This window comes from Heptranchias perlo, chromosome 7 (genome assembly GCF_035084215.1).
Source record: "Heptranchias perlo isolate sHepPer1 chromosome 7, sHepPer1.hap1, whole genome shotgun sequence".
In the NCBI taxonomy this organism is placed as follows: domain Eukaryota; kingdom Metazoa; phylum Chordata; class Chondrichthyes; order Hexanchiformes; family Hexanchidae; genus Heptranchias; species Heptranchias perlo.
In genome coordinates, this window is record NC_090331.1 from 10,803,166 (window position 1) to 10,823,475 (window position 20,310).

The 20,310-nt window shown below is 45.4% G+C and overlaps 1 protein-coding gene across 1 annotated transcript in view; it reads left to right on the forward strand.

Moving 5' to 3' along the window:
* Positions 1-20,310, forward strand: part of adcy5 (adenylate cyclase 5) — a 442,325-nt gene that overhangs the window by 286,248 nt on the left and 135,767 nt on the right. The window contains exon 6 of the mRNA XM_067987067.1: positions 15,320-15,478. Within this exon, the coding sequence (XP_067843168.1) occupies positions 15,320-15,478 (159 nt within the window). The remainder of the gene's footprint in view (positions 1-15,319; positions 15,479-20,310) is intronic.

Consider the following 20,310-nt stretch of genomic DNA (forward strand, 5'->3'; position numbering starts at 1 on the left):
GAATTGGATAAATACTTGGAAAGGAAAAATTTGCAGGGGTATGGGGAAAGAGCAAGGGATTGGGGCTAATTGGCAGCTCTTTCAAAGAGCCGGCACTGGCACGATGGGCCGAGTGGTCTCCTCCTGCGCTGTATGATTCTACATGGCTAGTGTGGAGAAATAAATACATTGGTGCTAGCAGTAGGATGGGGGGAGTCTCTTGGGAGATTGGGGCTACGGCCTACTTGTTACAGAAGCTTCATCATGCAGTGAGTCGTGCCACACTTGATCTCAGAGTGCTCGATGTTGTCTTTGGATGCCCAAATTAGGAAAAATCGCCCATTACTGGCACCTCGATGACAGTAAAATTAGCCCTCCACCCCCACCCATCGTTGCCGAGATACGAAATTGAAGCCGAGTAGAATATGAACAGGCAGGACTGATGTCATCTTAATTTATGGAATCATTAAAATTTCATTTTAGCATTTAAGAGGGCTTTCAGATACGGGGGTGTGTATACTATGGATTCAACGTCTAACACCTGAAAGGGACAGACTGCCCGTTCCGTGCGTTAATTCCTCAAAGCAATTCTGATTTCTGTAGCTGTACATGGGGCAAATTAAAGAAAGAAAGGACTTGCATTTATATAGTGCCTTTCATGACCACAGGGCTTCCCAAAACACGTTACAGCCAATAAAGAACAGTCACTGTGGTAATGTAGGAAATGGGACAGCCAATTTACGCACAGCAAGATCCCACAATCAGCAATGTGATAATGACCAGATAATCTGTTTTGGGGATAAATATTGGCCAGGACACCAGGGAGAACTCACCTGCTCTTCTATCAAATGGTGCCATGGGATCTTTTACATCCACCTGTAAGGGCAGACAGGGCCACGGTTTGACGTTTCATCTGAAAGACAGCACCTCCGACAGCGCAGCACTCCTTCAGTACTGCACTGGAGTGTCGGCCTAGATTTTGTGTTCAAGTCCCTGGAGTGGGACTTGAACCCACCACTTTCTTGACTCAGAGGCGAGAGTGCTACCACTGAACCATGGCTGACACATTAAACTCTATGATCTATCTGTTCATCCATACAATCAATCAACATCCTTTCATTGATTGTATGCTCCCATTCCTTATTTTTCTTCCAAAAATGTAATGACTCACGCACTTATCCATGTTAAATTTCATCTGCCACCTGTCTGCCCATTCCGCCAACCTGTCAATATCTTCCTAAAGTCTTCTGCAGTCCTCCTCCTGCTAACCCCCTATTTTTCAGCAAATTTTGAGACTGCGCTTCCTACGTCCAAGTCCGAATCATCTGCACGATGAGAGTAACAAAAATAAATGTGGGTCCTTTAAAGGCTGAGACAGGAGAAATTATAATGGGGAATAAGGAAATGTCAGAGATGTTAAACAAATATTTTGTATCTGTCTTCACAGTAGAAGATACAAAACAATACCAGAAATAGTGGGGAACACAGGGTCTAATGAGAGTGAGCAACTTAAAGTAATTAATATTAGTAAAGAAATGTACTGAAGAAATTAAAGGGACTAAAAGCCAACAAATCCCCTGGACCTGATGGCCTACATCCTAGGGTTCTAAAAGAGGTGGCTACAGAGATAGTGGATGCATTGGTTGTGATCTTCCAAAATTCCCTAGATTCTAGAACGGCCCCAGTGGATTGGAAGGTGGCAAATGTAACACCACTATTCAAGAAAGGAGGGAGAGAGAAAACAGGGAACTACAGGCCAGTTAGCCTGACATCAGTCATCGGGAAAACGGCAGCATCCAGAATTTAGCAGGTGGTAACAGGGCACTTAGAAAATCATAATATTGGCAGAGTCAATGTGGTTTTATGAAAGGGAAATTTTGTATGATGAACCTATTAGAGTTTTTTGAGGATGTTACTAGTAGGGTAAATAAAGGGGAACCAGTGGATGTTGTATATATTTGAATTTTCAAAAGGCATTCGATATTTTGCCACATAAAAGGTTGTTAGACAAGATAAGGACTCATGGGGTTGGGGGTAATATATTAGCACAGATAGAGGATTGGTTAACGGACAGAAATCAGAGAGTAGGGATAAACGGGTAATTCTCAGGTTGGCAGGCTGTGACTAGTGGGGTGCCGCGAGGATCGGTGCTTGGGCCTCAGCTATTTACAATCTATATTAATGATTTAGATGAAGGGACCGAGCGTAATGTGTCCAAGTTTGCTGAAGATACAAAGCTGGTGGGAAAGTAAGCTGTGAGGAGGACACAAAGAGTCTACGAAGGGATATGGACAGGTTAAGTGAGTGGGCAAGAAGGTGCCAGATGGAGTATAATGTGGGGAAATGTGAGGTTATTCACTTTGGTAGGAAGAATAGAAAAACAGAATTTTTTTAAATGGTGAGAAACTATTAAATGTTGGTGTTCAGAGGGATTTGGGTGTCCTTGTACACGAATCACAGAAAGTTAACATGCAGGTACGGCAAGCAATTAGGAAGGCAAATGGCATGTTGGCCTTTATTGCAAGGGGGTTGGAGTACAGAGTAAGGAAGTCTTGCTGCAATTGTGCGGGGCTTTGGTGAGACCACACCTGGAGTACTGAATACAGTTTTGGTCTCCTTACCTAAGGAAGGATATACCTGCCTTAGTGGCGGTGCTCTGAGGGCTTGATCACTTGATTGATTGCTGGGCTGAGAGGGCTGTTCTATGAGGAGAGATTGAGTAGAATGGGCCTATACTCTCTGGAGTTTAGAAGAATGAGAGGTGATCTCATTGAAACATATAAGATTCTGAGAGGGCTTGACAGGGTGGATACTGAGAGGCTATTTCCCCTGGCTGGAGAGTCTAGAATTAGGGGGCTTAGTCCCAGGATAAGGGGTCAGCCATTTAGGACTGAGATGAGGAGAAATTTCTTCACTCAGAGGGTTGTGAATCTTTGGAATTCTCTACCCCAGAGGGCTATAGATGTTGAGTATATTCAAGACTGAGATCAATAGATTTTTGGACTCTAGGGGAATCAAGGGATATGGGGATCGGGAGGGAAAGTGGAGTTGAGGTCAAAGATCAGCCATGATCTGATTGAATGGTAGAGCAGGCTCGAGAAGCCGCATGGCCTACTCCTGCTCCAATATCTTAAATACTTACTTTGAACAAAGGTGGACCCAGCACTGACCACTGGGTACACCACTTCCAATCTTTCTCCAATCCGAGCAACAGCCATTTATCCTAACTCTTTGTTTCCTGCCCATTACCCAACTCTCTATCTGCAACATTTCCTCTTACACCATACAGCTGAATTTTTCCAGCAAGCCTCTTGAGGCACTTTATCACACGCCTTGTGAAAATCAATATGTACCAAATCTGCTGCACTCCCTTTATCCAATTAGTCACTTCTTCAAAAAAAATACTAAATTTGTCAAACATGGCTTGCCTTTAACAAATCTGTTCATGATCAACTCCTGCATTTCTAAATGCTCACTAATTTTATCTCGATTGATGGATTCTAAGAGTTTACCCACAACTGTGTTACACTAATTGGTCCATAGTTACTCAGTTTATCCTTCGTTCCCTCCTTGATCAAAGATAGAGCCATAGAAGCGTAGAAAAGATACAGCACAGAAGGGGGCCATTCGGCCCATCGTGTCCGCGCCGGCTCGAAGAACAACCAGGTGCCCATTCTCATCCCACCTTCCAGCACCTGGTCCGTAACCCTGCAGCTTACAGCACTTTAGGTGCAGATCCAGGTACTTTTTAAAAGAGTTGAGGGTCCCTCCCTCTACCACCAATTCAGGCAGCGAATTCCATACACCCACCACCCTCTGGGTAAAAAAAGTTTTTCCTCATGTCCCCTCTAATCCTTCCACCAATCAGCTTAAATCTATGTCCTCTAGTTCTTGAACTCTCCGCTAGGGGAAACAGGTACTTCCTGTCTACTCTATCTGGGCCCCTCATAATTTTGTACACCTCAATCAAGTCTCCCCTCAGCCCCCTCTGCTCCAAGGAAAACAACCCCAGCCTATCCAATCTCTCCTCGTAGCTGCAATTTTCAAGCCCTGGCAACATTCTTGTAAATCTTCTCTGCACTCTGTCCAGTGCAATTACATCCTTCCTGTAATGTGGTGACCAGAACTGCACACAATACTCCAGCTGTGGCCTTTCCAGCGTTTTATACAGTTCCATCATTACATCCCTGCTTTTGTATTCTATACCTCGGGTAATAACGGAGTGCATTCCGTATGCCTTCTTCACAACCTTATCTACCTGTACTGCCACCTTCAGGGACCTGTGCACATGCACTCCAAGGTCTCTCACTTCCTCTACCTCTCTCAATATTTCCCGTTTACTGTTTGCCCTCCCTAAGTGCATTACCTCACACTTCGGGTTCATCTCCATTTGCCACTTTTCCGCCCACTCCACCAACTCATTGATATCTTCTTGGAGTCTACAGCTATCCTCTTCACTATCAACTACACGGCCAATTTTTGTGTTGTCTGCAAATTTGCCAATCATGCCTCCTACATTCAAGTCCAAATCATTGATATATACCACAAACAGCAAGGGACCCAACACTGAGCCCTGTGGCACACCACTGGAATCACATTTCCCTGTATCCCATGGGCTTTTACCTTTCTGACCAGTCTGCCATGTGGGACCTTGTCAAATGCCTTACTAAAATCCATGTAGACAATATCCACTGCACTACCCTCATCAATCCTCCTTGTCACTTCCTCAAAGAATTCAATCAGATTTGTAAGCCATGACCTTCCCTGAACAAATCCATGCTGACTATCCCTGATTAAACCATGCCTTTCCAAGTGACAGTTTATCCTATCTCTCAGTATTGATTCTAATAGTTTGCCCACTACCGAGGTAAGACTGACCGGCCTATAATTGTGCGGCCTTTCCCTCGTACCCTTTTTAAACAATGGTATTAGGTTTGCAGTCTTCCAGTCCTCCGGTACCTCCCCTGTATCTAGTGAGGATTGGAAAATGACCCTCAGAGCATCCGCTATTTCCTCCCTGGCTTCCTTCAATAGCCTAGGAAACAATCCATCCGGCCCTGGTGACTTATCAACTTTCAGGGATTCCACTCCCTCTCGTATTTCCTCTCTCGTTATGTTTACCTTATCCAATATTTCACACCTCTCCTCTTTAACTACTACATCCGAATCATCCCTTTCCTTTGTGAATACGGAGACAAAATATTCATTTAAAACCCTACCCACATCCTCTGCTTCTACACACAAGTTACCCTTATCATCCCTGATAGGTCCCACCTTTTCCTTAGCTATCCTCTTGTTCTTAATGTACTGATAAAACACCTTTGGGTTTTCTTTAATCTTACTAGCTAATATTTTTTCATGCCTTCTCTTTGCTTTCCTTATTTCCTTTTTTACATCATCCCTGTACTTTCTATACTCCTCTAGGCTTTCTGCAGTCTTTAGTTTTCTGTGACAGTCATAAGCTTTCTTTTTCTGCTTTATCGTGCCCCGTATACTTCTAGACAACCAGGGGGCTCCAAATTTGGCAGTACCACCCTTTTTCTTTGAGGGGACGTGTCTGCATTGTACCCATAGAATTTCACTTTTTAGTGCCTCCCACTAATTTGCCACTGATTTCTCCTCAAGTAGTTGTGTCCAGTCCACTTCTGCCAAATCACCCTAGTTCTGTAAAATTTGCGTTCCCCCAATTTAAAATGTTTACTCCTGATTTAACTCTGTACTTTTCCATAATAATGCTAAAACTAACTGAATTGTGGTCACTATCCCCAATATGGTCATCCACTGTCATTTCACCCACTTGCCCATCTTCATTTCCCAGGACTAAATCTAGAATTGCATCCCCTCTTGTTGGGCTTGTCACGTACTGGCTAAAAAAGTTCTCCTGGACACCGATCAAGAATTTTGCACCCTCTGTGCCCCTCACACTGTTTGAATCCCAGTTGATGTTAGGGTAGTTGAAGTCCCCCACTATTATTGCCCTCTTATTTTGCACTCAGAAATTTGCCTACATATTTGTTCTTCTATCTCCCTTTCACTATTCAGGGGTCTATAGTACACTCCTAGTAGTGTGACTGCCCTTTTTTTTATTTCTTAGCTCAACCCATATGGCCTCGATTGATGATCCATTTAGCATATCATCCCTTCTCACAACTGTAATTGATTCTTTAACCAATAATGTTACCCCCCTCCTTTTTTATCACCCACTCTATCCTGCCTGAAAACTCTATATCCAGAGATGTTACATCAGCTACTCTGGAGCCCGCTGCCACAATTTACGTATTTAAGGCAGATTGAAAAATTGTGGCCAAAGCCTCTACTTTGTCCTCTCTGACTTCTTTCAGCAGCCTTGGAAACTTGCCATCAGACTCAGTGACTTACCTGCTAATTCTTTTCGGAAACAAGTGTTGTTCTACAGTTATCTCTGCAAACTACAGTGTCTTACAAAGAGCTCATCTGGTGGCTAAGTTTGTAAGTGTCCTGCCCCTTCAGCTGCCTCGGCCCTATCTCTGTAACCTCCTCCAGCCCAACAACCCTCCGAGATGTTTGCGCTCCTTCAATTCTGGCCTCTTGCGCATCCCCGATTTTCATCGCTCCATCATTGGCGGCCGTGCCTTCAGCTGCCTAGGCCCTCAGCTCTGGAATTCCCTCCATAAACATCTCCGCCTCTCTATACCTCTCAGCTTCTTTAACACGCTCCTTAAAACCTGCCTCTTTGACCAAGCTTTTGGTCACTTGTCCTAATATCTCGTTATGTGGCTCATTGTCAAATTGTGCTTGATAATCGCTCCTGTGAAGGGGCTTGAGACGTTTTACTATGTGAAAGGCGCTATATAGATGTAAATGGTTGTTGTTATTGTTGTGGAACTGAACCATGTAGACTGGGAAGTTCCCAGGAATGATGCCTGGTCTACACTGAGTTAGCTGGTCTCATGCCTAAGAACCGCTGAAGAAACTGCATCAAGCCCTCGGCCAGAGATTGGGCAAAACCAGCCAGGGTACCCTTGGCACATGGAAATGTCAGGAGAGGACCAGGGAGGGGGTCAGGCTCAGCCGCGATGCTTCCCACGGATGAATAGCCTGCCTCTGCTCACTGCCTAGGCTCACTCATGATGAACGGGTCACTTGTGTGAGGTGCTGCGGGAAGCTTGGAGTCCGTGGAACAAGCCTGGGTCATGCCATCAAAAGAGGAAGGGAAAGATTGGAGCGGGGGGGAAAAAGTGTCCTTAAGTGCATTTTAACTAAGACACCAAAGGTCCTTTTAACTGCTAAAAGAGACGATAACATCACTGGTGGAGAGGAATTACTTAAAGGCCTTAATACACGCAGTTAAGGTGACCTGGATCGCTGACTAGCTCTGCGGTAAGTTCAGGTCCATTATATGGCCAGGCTTTATGAACCTCCCTGCTTCATTTTCCTGACGTTATTAATGATTAAGATTTATAATTTTCCGCATGTTGCCAATTCTCATTGCAAAGTTCTTGTTGCAACAGTTTTATTTTTCATCCGCTTGTGGTAGCAGTTACATTCCCATCGGTAAAGGAACTCCCAACATCGATAAATAGAAGAAAGTACTTCATCAATTCCCACAAGTTTGTTACCTCGATGTTCGATTGTCCCTCTCTGACATTCCCATATTCCCTTGTTTGCACTCATCAGTACTAACTTGCTGTAGATTAAAGGAACACTGGTGACAGGTGGAGACCATTCCAGGGTTGCCAACTGTGGTTGGACCTATTCCTGGAGGTTTGATCACATGACCTCCCATCTCCAACAGCCCTGCAGGCTCCCACCCGACATGATTGAGGTGTACAAAATTATGAGGGGCACAGATAGGATGGATACTAAGGAGCTTTTTCCCTTCGTTGAGGGTTCTATAACAAGGGGGCATAGATTCAAGGTAAAGGCGGGAGGTTTAGAGGGGATTTGAGAAAGAACTTTTTCACCCAGAGGGTGGTTGGAGTCTGGAACTCACTGCCTGAAAGGGTTGTGGAGGCAGGAACCCTCACAACATTCAAGAAGCATTTGGATGAGCACTTGAAATGCCATAGCATACAAGGCTACGGACCAAATGCTGGAATATGGGATTAGATTAGACAGGGCTTGATGGCCGGCGCGGACACGATGGGCCGAAGGGCCTCTATCCGTGCTGTATAACTCTATGACTCTCTATGACTCTATGACACGTCCACCCTCACGATGCACCACCTTCCCACGGCCAATTGGAAAGCGCACAGACGCTTTGTTACCCGATTGGATGATTCCTGACTGTCAGTCAGACAGCCTTCTTTCCCATCTCTGATATTTCAACAACTAATAAACGAAAGCGTTCAAAGAAAATGAAACAAAAAGCACAATTTTTTTAACGGCCCATCCCGGGTTTTTGCTCGCAGCAGTGTCCTGGAGATTAATCTTTAATTCCTGGAGCCTCCAGGGCAGTTCTGGAGGGTTGGCAGCCCTAGACCATTCACATAACATACAACAAACTGAGGCCATACACTAAGAACCAGAAATTTCTAGCACGCTGAGGGACAAGATGGGGGTCTCCATGATTGAAGGAACAGGCTTCAGCCATTGAAATCTAAAGTGGTACAAACCTTCCATATTTGTTGAAAAAGATTCCAAATCTTCACATTTTTAACATTAAACAAATTTGTTTTGAAATATAAATGTCCTCCTGCACTTCCCAGGACCATTGAGCCCCTTTGACACCAAGTTCTTTTCTCACTTGCCCCTGGGTCAGACCTGTTTAAATTTAGATCGCCTATCTAGGTGACATTGGAGCAGGTTTGCGTTGGTTCATAGGTTCACTTGTGGGCTAGATTACAGTTGTCAGAACTCATGACTGTCGTAGAATGATACAGCGCAAGAAGGAGGCCATTCGGCCCATCGTGCCTGGGCCGGCTCTTTGAAAGAGCTATCCAATTCGTCCCACTGCCCTGCTCTTTCCCCATAGTCCTGAAAAAATTTTCTCCTTCCAGTATTTATCCAATTCCCTTTTGAAAGTCATTGAAAACAAGACACATTTGCTGTCTTGAAAAGAATTCTGACCCTGCAAGTTTATGCTTGTCATCTGATAGGTGATCTTTCTTTCAACTCCTACCTCCAACCCCCTTCTCCCATCTCTTCTACTCCTCTCTCTCTGCATCTCCAACTAAACCTTTCTTGTCTCTCTCTATTTAATGACTACTACTAAGAACATAAGAAATAGGAGCATACGGCCCTTCGAGGCTGCTCCGCCATTCAGTAAGATCACAGCTGATCTTCGACCTCAACTCCACTTTCCCGCCCGATCCCCATATCCCTTGATTCCCCTAGAGTCCAAAAATCTATCAACCTCAGTCTTGAATATACTCAACGACTGAGCATCCACAGCCCTCTGGGGTAGCGATTCCAAAGATTCACAGCCCTCTGAGTGAAGAAATTTCTCCTCATCTCAGTCCTAAATGGCCAACCCCTTATCTTGAGACCATGGCCCCTAGTTCTAGACTCTCCAGCCAGGGGGAAACAGCCTCTCAGTATCTACCCTATCAAGCCCTCTCAGAATCTTATGTTTCAATGAGATCACTTCTCATTCTTCTAAACTCCAGAGAGTATAGGTTCATTCTACTCAATCTCTCCTCATAGGACAACCCTCTCATCCCAGGAATCAATCTAGTGAACCTCCGTTGCACCGCCTCTTAGGCAAGTGTATCCTTCCTTAGGCAAGGAGACCAAAACTGTACACAGTACTCCAGGTGAGGTCTCACCAAAGCCCTGTACAATTGCAGCAAGGCCTCCTTACTCTTGTGCTCCAACACCCTTGAAATAAAGGCCAACATGCCATTTGCCTTCCTAATTGCTTGCCATACTTGCATGTTAACTTTCTATGCCTCGAGTACAAGGACACCCAAATCCCGCTGAACACCAACATTTAATAGTTTTTCACCATTTAAAAAATATTCTGTTTTTCTATTCTTCCTACCAAAGTGAATAACCTCACATTTCCCCACATAATACTCCATCTGCCACCTTCTTACCACTCACTTAACCTGTCTATATCCCTTTACAGACTCTTTGTGTCCTCCTCACTGCTTACTTTCCCACCTAGCTTTGTATCGTCAGCAAACTTGGATATATTACACTTGGTCCACTCATCTAAGTCATCATAAAGATTGTAATAGCTGAGGCCCAAGCACTGATCCAAATATACCACATCCACAGGTTCACCTTTATCTACCCTGCTAGCTACATCCTCAGAAAACTCTAATAGATTTGTGAAACACAATTTCCCTTTCATAAAACCATGTTGACTCTGCCTAATCATATTTTGATTTTCTAAGTGCCCCGTTAGTACGTCCTTAATAATAGATTCCAGCATTTTCCTGACTACTGATGTCAACTGGCCTGAAGTTCCCTGTTTTCTCTCTCCCTCCTTTCTTGAATAGCAGTGTTACATTTGCTGCCTTCCAATCCACTCAGACCGTTGTAGAATCCAGGGAATTTTGGAGGATCAAAACCTATTTCTTGCTAGTTTACTCTCAGATTCTATTTTCTCCCTCTTTATCAATTTTTTGGTCATCCTTTGTTGGTTTCTAAAACTCTCCCAATCCTCAGGCTTACTACTCTACCTGGCAACATTATAAGCCTCTTCTTTCAATCTAATACTCTCCTTAACTTCTTTAGTTAGCCACGGAGGGATCACTTTTCCCGTGGGGTTTTTATTCCTCAATGCAATGTATATTGATGAGAATTATGAAATATTTCTTTAAATGTTCACCATCGCTTATCTGCAGTCATACATTTTAACCTAATTTCCCAATCAACCTTAGCCAACTCGCCCCTCGTACCTATGTAATTGGCTTTGTTTGAGTTTAAGTTTAATTGGCTTTGTTTAAGTTTCGGACTTAAGTATGTCACTCTCGAACTCAATGTGAAATTCTATCATATTATGATCCCTCAGCCCCAAAGGATCCCTTACTATGAGATTACTAATTAACCCTGTCTCATTACACAAGACAAGATCTAAAATAGCCTGTTCCCTGGTTGGTCCCACGACGTATTGTTCTAGGAAACTGTCTCGAATGCATTCCATGAACTCGTCCTCCAAACTACTTTTGCCAATTTGATTTGCCCAGTCTATATGAAGATTAAAGTCCCCCACGATTACTGCATTACCTTTGTTACAATCTCCTCTTACTTCTTGATTAATACTCTGTCCAACAGCACAACTACTGTTAGGGGGCCTATAAACTACACCCAACAGTGTTTTCTGTCCCTTGTTATTTCTTACCTCTACCCATACTGATTCTACTTCCTGATCTTCTGAGCCAAGATCCTTTCTCACTACTGCCTTGATTTCATCCTTTATTACCAGGGCTAACCCTCCCTTCCTTTTCCATATTGTCCGTCTTTTCAAAAAGTCAAGTACCCTGGAATATTTAGTTCCCAACCTTGGCCACCTTGCAGCCACGTCTCAGTAATGGCTACTTCATCGTGCATTCAGATAAAGCGCCTTTAATTTTAACTTTTTACTGTTTTTCCCGGATTTGACCTTATTCACTGATGCACCATTACCATTAAACTCTCTGTCTCTTCCTGACACACTCTGCTTATCTTTACCCAAATCGCCGCACTGCTCTATGGCCTTGACTTTTCTCTTTAGATTTATAAATTTACCTTACCTGAGCCCTCCCCCCACCATCCTTTTTAGTTTAAAGCCCTATCTACCGTCCTAGTTATTCGATTCGCCAGGACACTGGTCCCAGCCCGGTTTAAGTGGAGCCCGTCCCAGTGGAACAGCTCCTTCTTTCCCCAATACTGGTACCAGTGCCCCATGAATCGAAACCCCTGTCTCCCACACCACTCTTTGAGCCAGGCATTGAACTCTCTGATCTGTTTGTTCCTATGCCAATTTGCGCGTGGCTCAGGTAGTAATCCAGAGATTTTTACCTTTGAGGTTCTGCTTATTAATTTGGACCCTGGCTCCTCAAACTCCCTCAGCAGAACCTCATTCCTAGTTCTACCTATGTCATTGGATCCTACGTGGACCACGACAACTGGATCCTCCCCCCAATTCTCCAAGTTCTTCTCCAGTCACGAGGAGATATCCTTAACTCTGGCACTGGGCAGGCAACACAGCCTCCGGGACTCAGGGTCGTGGCTGCAGACTATACTATCCCCTAACACATTCCTTTTTACTCCCCCCATTTGAATGGCCTCCTGTACCATGGTCAGTTTGCCCATCCTCCCTGCAGTCTTTGTTCTCATCCATACAGGTAGCAAGTACCTCGTACCTGTTGGACAAGGTCCATCACTGCATCCTGGGTCCACATACCTGCCTGACTCGCAGTCACATCCTCCTGTCCCTGACCACTGACCAAATCTAAACTATTACCTAACCTAAGGGGTGTGACTGCCTCCTGGATCAAAGTGTCCAGATAACTCTCCCCCTCCCGGATGCATCGAAATGTCTGCAGCTCGGACTCCAGCTCAACAACTCTGAGCCGAAGTTCCTCGAACTGCAGACACTTACTGCAGATGTGGTTACTCGGGACCTCACTGGTCTCCACCAACTCCCACATGCTGCAGTTACGACACTCCACCTGCCCTGCCATCCCGATCTAACCTTGTTTTATATATTATAATTAGTACATGTGTTTATTCACTCTATATTTTTAGTTTTATTAACTAATTATTTTAACTAGTTTAAGTTATTAATTTAATAAAGTAATAGCAAGTTATAGTTTCCCAGCTCTTCGTTTAAACCACTGCCCTAACTTAGAGAGCAAAAAAATGTTAATACTCACCAACCAATCACCTACCCGCTGTCCTGTGACGTTACTCCTTGATTATTTTTTTGTATGTTTGTTTTTTGTTTTTGTTTTCACCCTTTTACAGGGAGTGGTTCCTGGGTTTCCCGCTCAGGCCCGCTCCACTCAACCTCTGTTTCTCCAGAGTGAACTATTCCACGCTCTCTCCCTCCTCCCTGCATTTTCACTGTATTGAAATCAAGGCCCATAATACAGTCTGACCCATTCTTTCCCAGGCCCTCAAAACCGTGGAAACACTTCAGCTCCCCTAGTGTCCGCTCCCTCCTACCGGCCGACATGCTTTTAAATAGCCACTCAGGTAAAGTGGTCCAAATATAGCTGGAAGTGTCTGTACATCGGGATAAGCCTTCAAAGACCTGCGTTGACCTCAATTCATGCAGTTATAACACAGCAAAAGACTTGGTGTCAGTAGTTTACCAGGGAAAATGGATCTATTTTTTTTTATTCGTTCATGGGATGTGGGCGTCGCTGGCAAGGCCGGCATTTATTGCCCATCCCTAATTGCCCTTGAGAAGGTGGTGGTGAGCCGCCTTCTTGAACCGCTGCAGTCCGTGTGGTGACGGTTCTCCCACAGTGCTGTTAGGAAGGGAGTTCCAGGATTTTCACCCAGCAACGATGAAGGAACGGCGATATATTTCCAAGTCGGGATGGTGTGTGACTTGGAGGGGAACGTGCAGGTGGTGTTGTTCCCATGTGCCTGCTGCCCTTGTCCTTCTAGGTGGTAGAGGTCGCGGGTTTGGGAGGTGCTGTCGAAGAAGCCTTGGCGAGTTGCTGCAGTGCATCCTGTGGATGGTACACACTGCAGCCACAGTGCGCTGGTGGTGAAGGGAGTGAATGTTTAGGGTGGTGGATGGGGTGCCAATCAAGCGGGCTGCTTTATCTTGGATAAAGGGATATACAGGGGTAAGTTCACTGATCTTACGTTTCCCAGTGGAGATACCGTACTAAAAGGAAGTGTGGGTTGGAGAATCAGCACTGCAGTGTTGTAGCTCTATCTCCAGTCAAGGGAACACGATTCCCGGCTGGGAGCGCGGGATCAGAAGAGTTTGCTCCAGTGTACCCAGTTTGAGTCGCTGTCTTCAGGAGGAGAAGCGCAAAAAACTATGGCCTAGAAATTCGGCCGCGCAGTGCCCGATTTTTGTGCACTAAACAGCCTCCTGAGCCTCCACTACGGCAGGCAGCTAGCACATGCTCATTAAGCACCTGAAGTGAGCCGGACACCATATTAGTAAAGCCCATTACTGTCCGCAGCTCGCCGGCTCGCTGTAAATGAGGCCCAAGGTCCAATACCGGGGGCGCCTCAGGCCTCACCATTCAGACGCAGGGCTTGTTCCATGCACCCGGAAAATGGGCTATTATTGTTCAAATGATTAAACAGACAAAATTATTTTTGTACTCACAGATACTGGCTGAAATTCAATCAGTTTATTGGGTACAGCTCATAAATATTTTTGGAAGTTCCAGAAAGCTCATAAAGAGCATTTCAAGTTCCATCAGCAGAATTTGTGTCAAAAAACCTCACCCCCTTAACTACTCCTTCAGAAAATCTCACCCCCTTAACTACTCCTTCAGAAAATCTCACCCCCTTAACTACCCCTTCAGAAAATCTCACCCCCTTAACTACCCCTTCAGAAAATCTCACCCCCTTAACTACCCCTTCAGAAAATCTCACCCCCTTAACTACTCCTTCAGAAAATCTCACCCCCTTAACTACCCCTTCAGAAAATCTCACCCCCTTAACTACCCCTTCAGAAAATCTCACCCCCTTAACTACCCCTTCAGAAAATCTCACCCCCTTAACTACTCCTTCAGAAAATCTCACCCCCTTAACTACCCCTTCAGAAAACCTCACCCCCTTAACTACCCCTTCAGAAAACCTCACCCCCTTAACTACCCCTTCAGAAAACATTACCCTCTTAACTACCCCTTCAGAAAACCTCACCCCCTTAACTACCCCTTCAGAAAACATTACCCCATTAACTACCCCTTCAGAAAACCTCACCCCCTTAACTACCCCTTCAGAAAACCTCACCCCCTTAACTACCCCTTCAGAAAACATTACCCCATTAACTACCCCTTCAGAAAACATTACCCCCTTAACTACCCCTTCAGAAAACATTACCCCTTTAACAACCCCTTCAGAAAACATTACCCCTTTAAAAACCCCTTCAGAAAACATTACCCCCTTAACTACCCCTTCAGAAAACATTACCCCCTTAACTACCCCTTCAGAAAACATTACCCCATTAACTACCCCTTCAGAAAACATTACCCCTTTAAAAACCCCTTCAGAAAACATTACCCCATTAACTACCCCTTCAGAAAACATTACCCCTTTAACAACCCCTACCAAGAGTTCTGATCTTTCTGTGTTTTTCCTTTACCCCCTATAATAGTAGAACTTCTCAAGACTCTGACTTTTAAAAGAAGGGTGTATTTTGAAGGATTGTGTCAGAATGGTGATATGGGAAATGTGAACATGATACTTCATTTGAAATGCCTTTTGTTGTCTTTGCTTTTGCCTCCTCTAGTCTCGTGCGAGAGGTGACGGGCGTGAATGTGAACATGCGAGTCGGGATCCACAGTGGGCGTGTGCACTGCGGAGTCCTGGGACTTCGCAAGTGGCAGTTCGACGTGTGGTCAAATGACGTCACCCTGGCCAATCACATGGAAGCAGGAGGCAAGGCTGGGTAAGAGTTACGTCTCCGTCTTAAGGAAGGAAAGAACTTGCATTTATATAGCGCCTTTCACGACCTTGCGACGTCCCATAGCACCTCTCCCCCTGTACCGCCAACTAACACATAGAGGAATGTGGCGTCCAGGGAACTATGGCTGTCGGTCCATCATCCTCCGTGTGAACCAAACGACAACAGCTCCTGCGGGAGCAGAGAGCTCCACCAGGATTTCAGCTCCCTTACTAATATCAGAATGAAAGAAAGACTTGCATTTATATAGCGCCTTTCACAAACCCTGGACATCCCAATGCACTTTACAGCCAATGAAGTACTTTTGAATTGTGGTCACTGTTCTAATGTAGGAAATGTAGCCAATTTTCACACAGCGAGGTCCCACAAATTGCAATGAGAAAATGACCAAATTATCTGTTTTGGTGATGTTGGTTGAGGGATAAATATTGGCCAGGACACCAGGGGAAGAACTCCCTTGCTGATCTTCGAAATGGTGCCCTTGGATCTTTTACATCCACCTGGAAAGGGCTGACAGGGCCTCGGTTTAGCATCTCATCCAAAAAAAACAGCATCACCGACAGTGCAGCATTCCCTCGGTACTGCCAGCCTGGATGTTATGCTCAAGTCTCTGAAGTGGGACTTGAACCCGCAACCTTCTGACTCAGGGGCTGAGAGTGTGACTCACTGAGCCACAGCTCACACAGTAACAGCATTGCTAAACTGAGGTGATAGCAATGCCTGTGCAAATGCACTGCATGGTACTACCGGGAAATGTGTACTGAATTAGCTGAACTCAACTGCGGACTGCAGGACTACGAAATAACTGGCTTTCGCATCTCTGGAAGGTGGGGGGAGATTTTGTCTAATCACTCTCCAGTGATGTAACCGTGCTTGGAGGGCAGTTGAGGTTTGTGCTTGCTGACCTACATTGGCTCCCGGTCCGGCAACGCCTTGATTTTAAAATTTTTATCCTTGTTTTCAAACCCCTCCATGGCCTCGCCCCCTCCCTATCTCCGTAACCTCCTCCAGCCCTACAGCAGCTCCGAGATCTCTGCGCTCCTCCAACTCTGACCTCTTGCTCATCCCCGATTTCCTTCGCTCCACCATTGGCGGCCGTGCCTTCAGCTGCCTAGGCCCTAAGCTCTGGAATTCCCTCCCTAAACCTCTCCGCCCTCTCTACCTCTCTCTCCTCCTTTAAGATGCTCCTTAAAACCTACCTCTTTGACTAAGCTTTTGGTCACCTGTCCTAATATCTCTTTACTTGGCTCGGTGTTTAATTTTGTTTGATAATCGATCCAGTGAAGCGCCTTGGGTCATTATACTATGTTAAAGACGCTATATGAATGCAAGTTGTTGTTGTTGTTACTTAACAACTGTATTGAAAACATAATGATGGAGAAAGAAAATGTCATTCAGACATGCTCTCTCCATCGAATTGTCCTGTCATGGGCCGCAGTATACCCAATTTATGTAGAATCATATAACGTTAGAAGTCAGAAGGAGGCCATTCAACCCATCATTGGTAGGTTCCCCCTGACCCTGAAAGGAAATTGACTCCAGAATACCTATCCCATCTCGCAGCCTACCTGCCTCAGGTGTGCCACTGCATTTCCATGGCCCCATCCTTTCAGGAACCACTTTGCACCATAGCAATTGGCTCCCTGCCTATTCTCACCCTCGTATCCTTCGAACCCCATTCCCAACCAGATGTTTATCCAGCTTCTTTTGTAAAGGAGTTGATCGACGCAGGACTATCTGGAGGTTGTGTTACATGGCCGCCATCTTGTGGGGGGAGAAAAAACTTTCTTCTGAACTCAGTGGAGACTTGTTACATAGAATTACATAGAACGTACAGCACAGAAACAGGCCATTTGGCCCAAGCCAGTATTTAAGCTCCACACAAGCCTCCTTTAACTAACTCTATCAGCATAACCTTCTATTCCTTTCTCCCATATGTGTTTATCCCGCTTCCCCTTAATTGGGTATCATCACCCAGTGGTTTTGGTAGTAGATTAAAGATTCCAGTGGTTTGGAGTTCAAATCCCACCGTGGCAAAACAAATGGTGTGAACCTTAGATTTTAACTTCTCTCTTCCCTCCGTTAACGCTGCCTGACCTGCTGAGTGTTTTAGCATTTTCTGTTTCTGTTTCTGGCCTACACGTGACTCCGGTCCCATAGTATCTGGTTGACGCTTAATTCCCTCAGGGCAACTCGGCATGGACAATAAATGCGGCGATGCTAGTGTTGCCCACATCTTAAGTGTTAATAATAACAATAATTATAACTCCATCCCCCACACCCTAACTAAATAACCTGCTTACATTTCCATTATCCATTCCTCTCACCATTGTGAAGACATGGACTATGTCTTGCCCTCCATCTTACTTTTTCCAACGGTAACAGGTGAAGCTCTGTAAATTCCTCCTCCTAATTTGAATTTGTACATCCCAAGTTCATCCTTGCTTCTCTGTACCCTCTGAATTCCAATGATCTCCTGGCTGGCCTCCACCTTCCACCCTCAGTAAACTTGAGCTCATCCAAAATGCTGCTGCCTGTATCCTAACTCACGCCAAGTCCCGTTCTCCCATCACCCTTTGTGCTCGCTGACCTACATTGGCTCCTGGTCCGGCAACGCCTCGATTTTAAAAATTCTCATCCTTGTTTTCAAATCCCTCCGTGGCCTCGCCCCTCCCTATCTCTGTAACCTCCTCCGGCCCTACAACTCTCTGCGATCTCTGCGCTCCAATTCTGGCTTCTTACCCATCCCCGATTTTCATCGCTCCACCATTGGCGGCTGTGCCTTCAGCTGCCTAGGCCCTAAGCTCTGGAATTCCCTCCCGAAACCTCTCTACCTCTCTCTCCTCCTTTTAGACGCTCCTTAAAACCTACCTCTTTGGCCAAGCTTTTGGTCACCTGTCCTAATATCTCCTTATGCGGCTCGGTGTCAAATTTTTGTTTGATAATCGGTCTTGTTAAGTGCTATGGGAAGTTTTATTACGTTAAAGGCGCTATATAAATGCAAATTGTTGCTGTTAAATAGTTTCATCTGGCTGTACTGAGATGTACAAACTGCGATGGTCCCAGGTTCGGCCTCCGGATTTCAACTGTGAGCAGTGGTGAAGGCCGTTGCTGTTGGCCTCTCCATCCCTGGGCTAGGGAGGGGAAAAGCAAAGCTAGGGTTCCTGCTCCTGATCGCGATTGACTGATCCCCTCCACCCTCCTTCCCTGGGAAGAGAGAGAGTGGCCCCAATTTTAAAAGGGGGAAGGGGTGGGTCTCGAACGATACCGGTGTGCGAGCCCCCAAAGCAGGTCCCCCCGATCGAGAGTCATTAACATAAAAGTCTCCCCGGATTCCTGCCCGACACCTCAGGCCCAGATCCCCCAGATCCGCCACTTATCTGGCCGGCGGACGGGAGTGGGAATTTGGCTGGGAAGTGTCCTCGGCAATCGGTGGGAGGACGGCTCCACCGCGATCGGGGAGGTGGGTGGGGGGGGGGGGTGATATTGGGGAGTGGGTCAGGGGGCTTGGTGGGTAGCCCGCAAGGAAATCTGACAGAATTAATTTTTAAAAACTTACAATGTCCTCTTCTGGCCAGTCGGCATCTCCCACGCACCACTCTCACCGGGCGAGCGGTGGGGGCGGGGGGGGCGGGGGCGGGGGGGTTTAAAATCGAGGCTATCTGTGTGTGAGTGTGTGGGGACAAAATTCACCTCAACTTTGACGCCCCCATGGTTGAATAGTTTGTTTCCTCTATCTTAGCTCACACATGACGATTTTTTTTTATTCTTAGGATGTAACTCACTCCTAGGTATCCACTATTTTATCTGTAAAGCACCTGAACCCCTCGATTAGATTCCAGCCTATAACTCACTCCCGGGTATCCATTATTTTATATATAAACCACCTGAACCCCTCGATTAGATTCCAGCCTGTAACTCACTCCCGGATATCCATTATTCTATATATAAACCATCTGAACCCCTCGATTAGATTCCAGCCTGTAACTCACTTCCGGGTATCCATTATTCTATATATAAACCACCTGAACCTCTCGATTAGATTCCAGCCTGTAACTCACTCCCAGGTATCCATTATTCTATATATAAACCATCTGAACCCCTCGATTAGATTCCAGCCTATAACTCACTCCCGGGTATCCATTATTTTATATATAAACCATCTGAACCCCTCGATTAGATTCCAGCCTGTAACTCACTCCCGGATATCCATTATTCTATATATAAACCATCTGAACCCCTCGATTAGATTCCAGCCTGTAACTCACTCCCGGATATCCATTATTTTATATATAAACCACCTGAACCCCTCGATTAGATTCCAGCCTGTAACTCACTCCCGGATATCCATTATTCTATATATAAACCATCTGAACCCCTCGATTAGATTCCAGCCTGTAACTCACTTCCGGGTATCCATTATTCTATATATAAACCACCTGAACCTCTCGATTAGATTCCAGCCTGTAACTCACTCCCAGGTATCCATTATTCTATATATAAACCATCTGAACCCCTCGATCAGATTCCAGCCTGTAACTCACTCCCAGGTATCCATTATTCTATATATAAACCATCTGAACCCCTCGATTAGATTCCAGCCTATAACTCACTCCCGGGTATCCATTATTTTATATATAAACCATCTGAACCCCTCGATTAGATTCCAGCCTGTAACTCACTCCCGGATATCCATTATTCTATATATAAACCATCTGAACCCCTCGATTAGATTCCAGCCTGTAACTCACTCCCGGATATCCATTATTCTATATATAAACCATCTGAACCCCTCGATTAGATTCCAGCCTGTAACT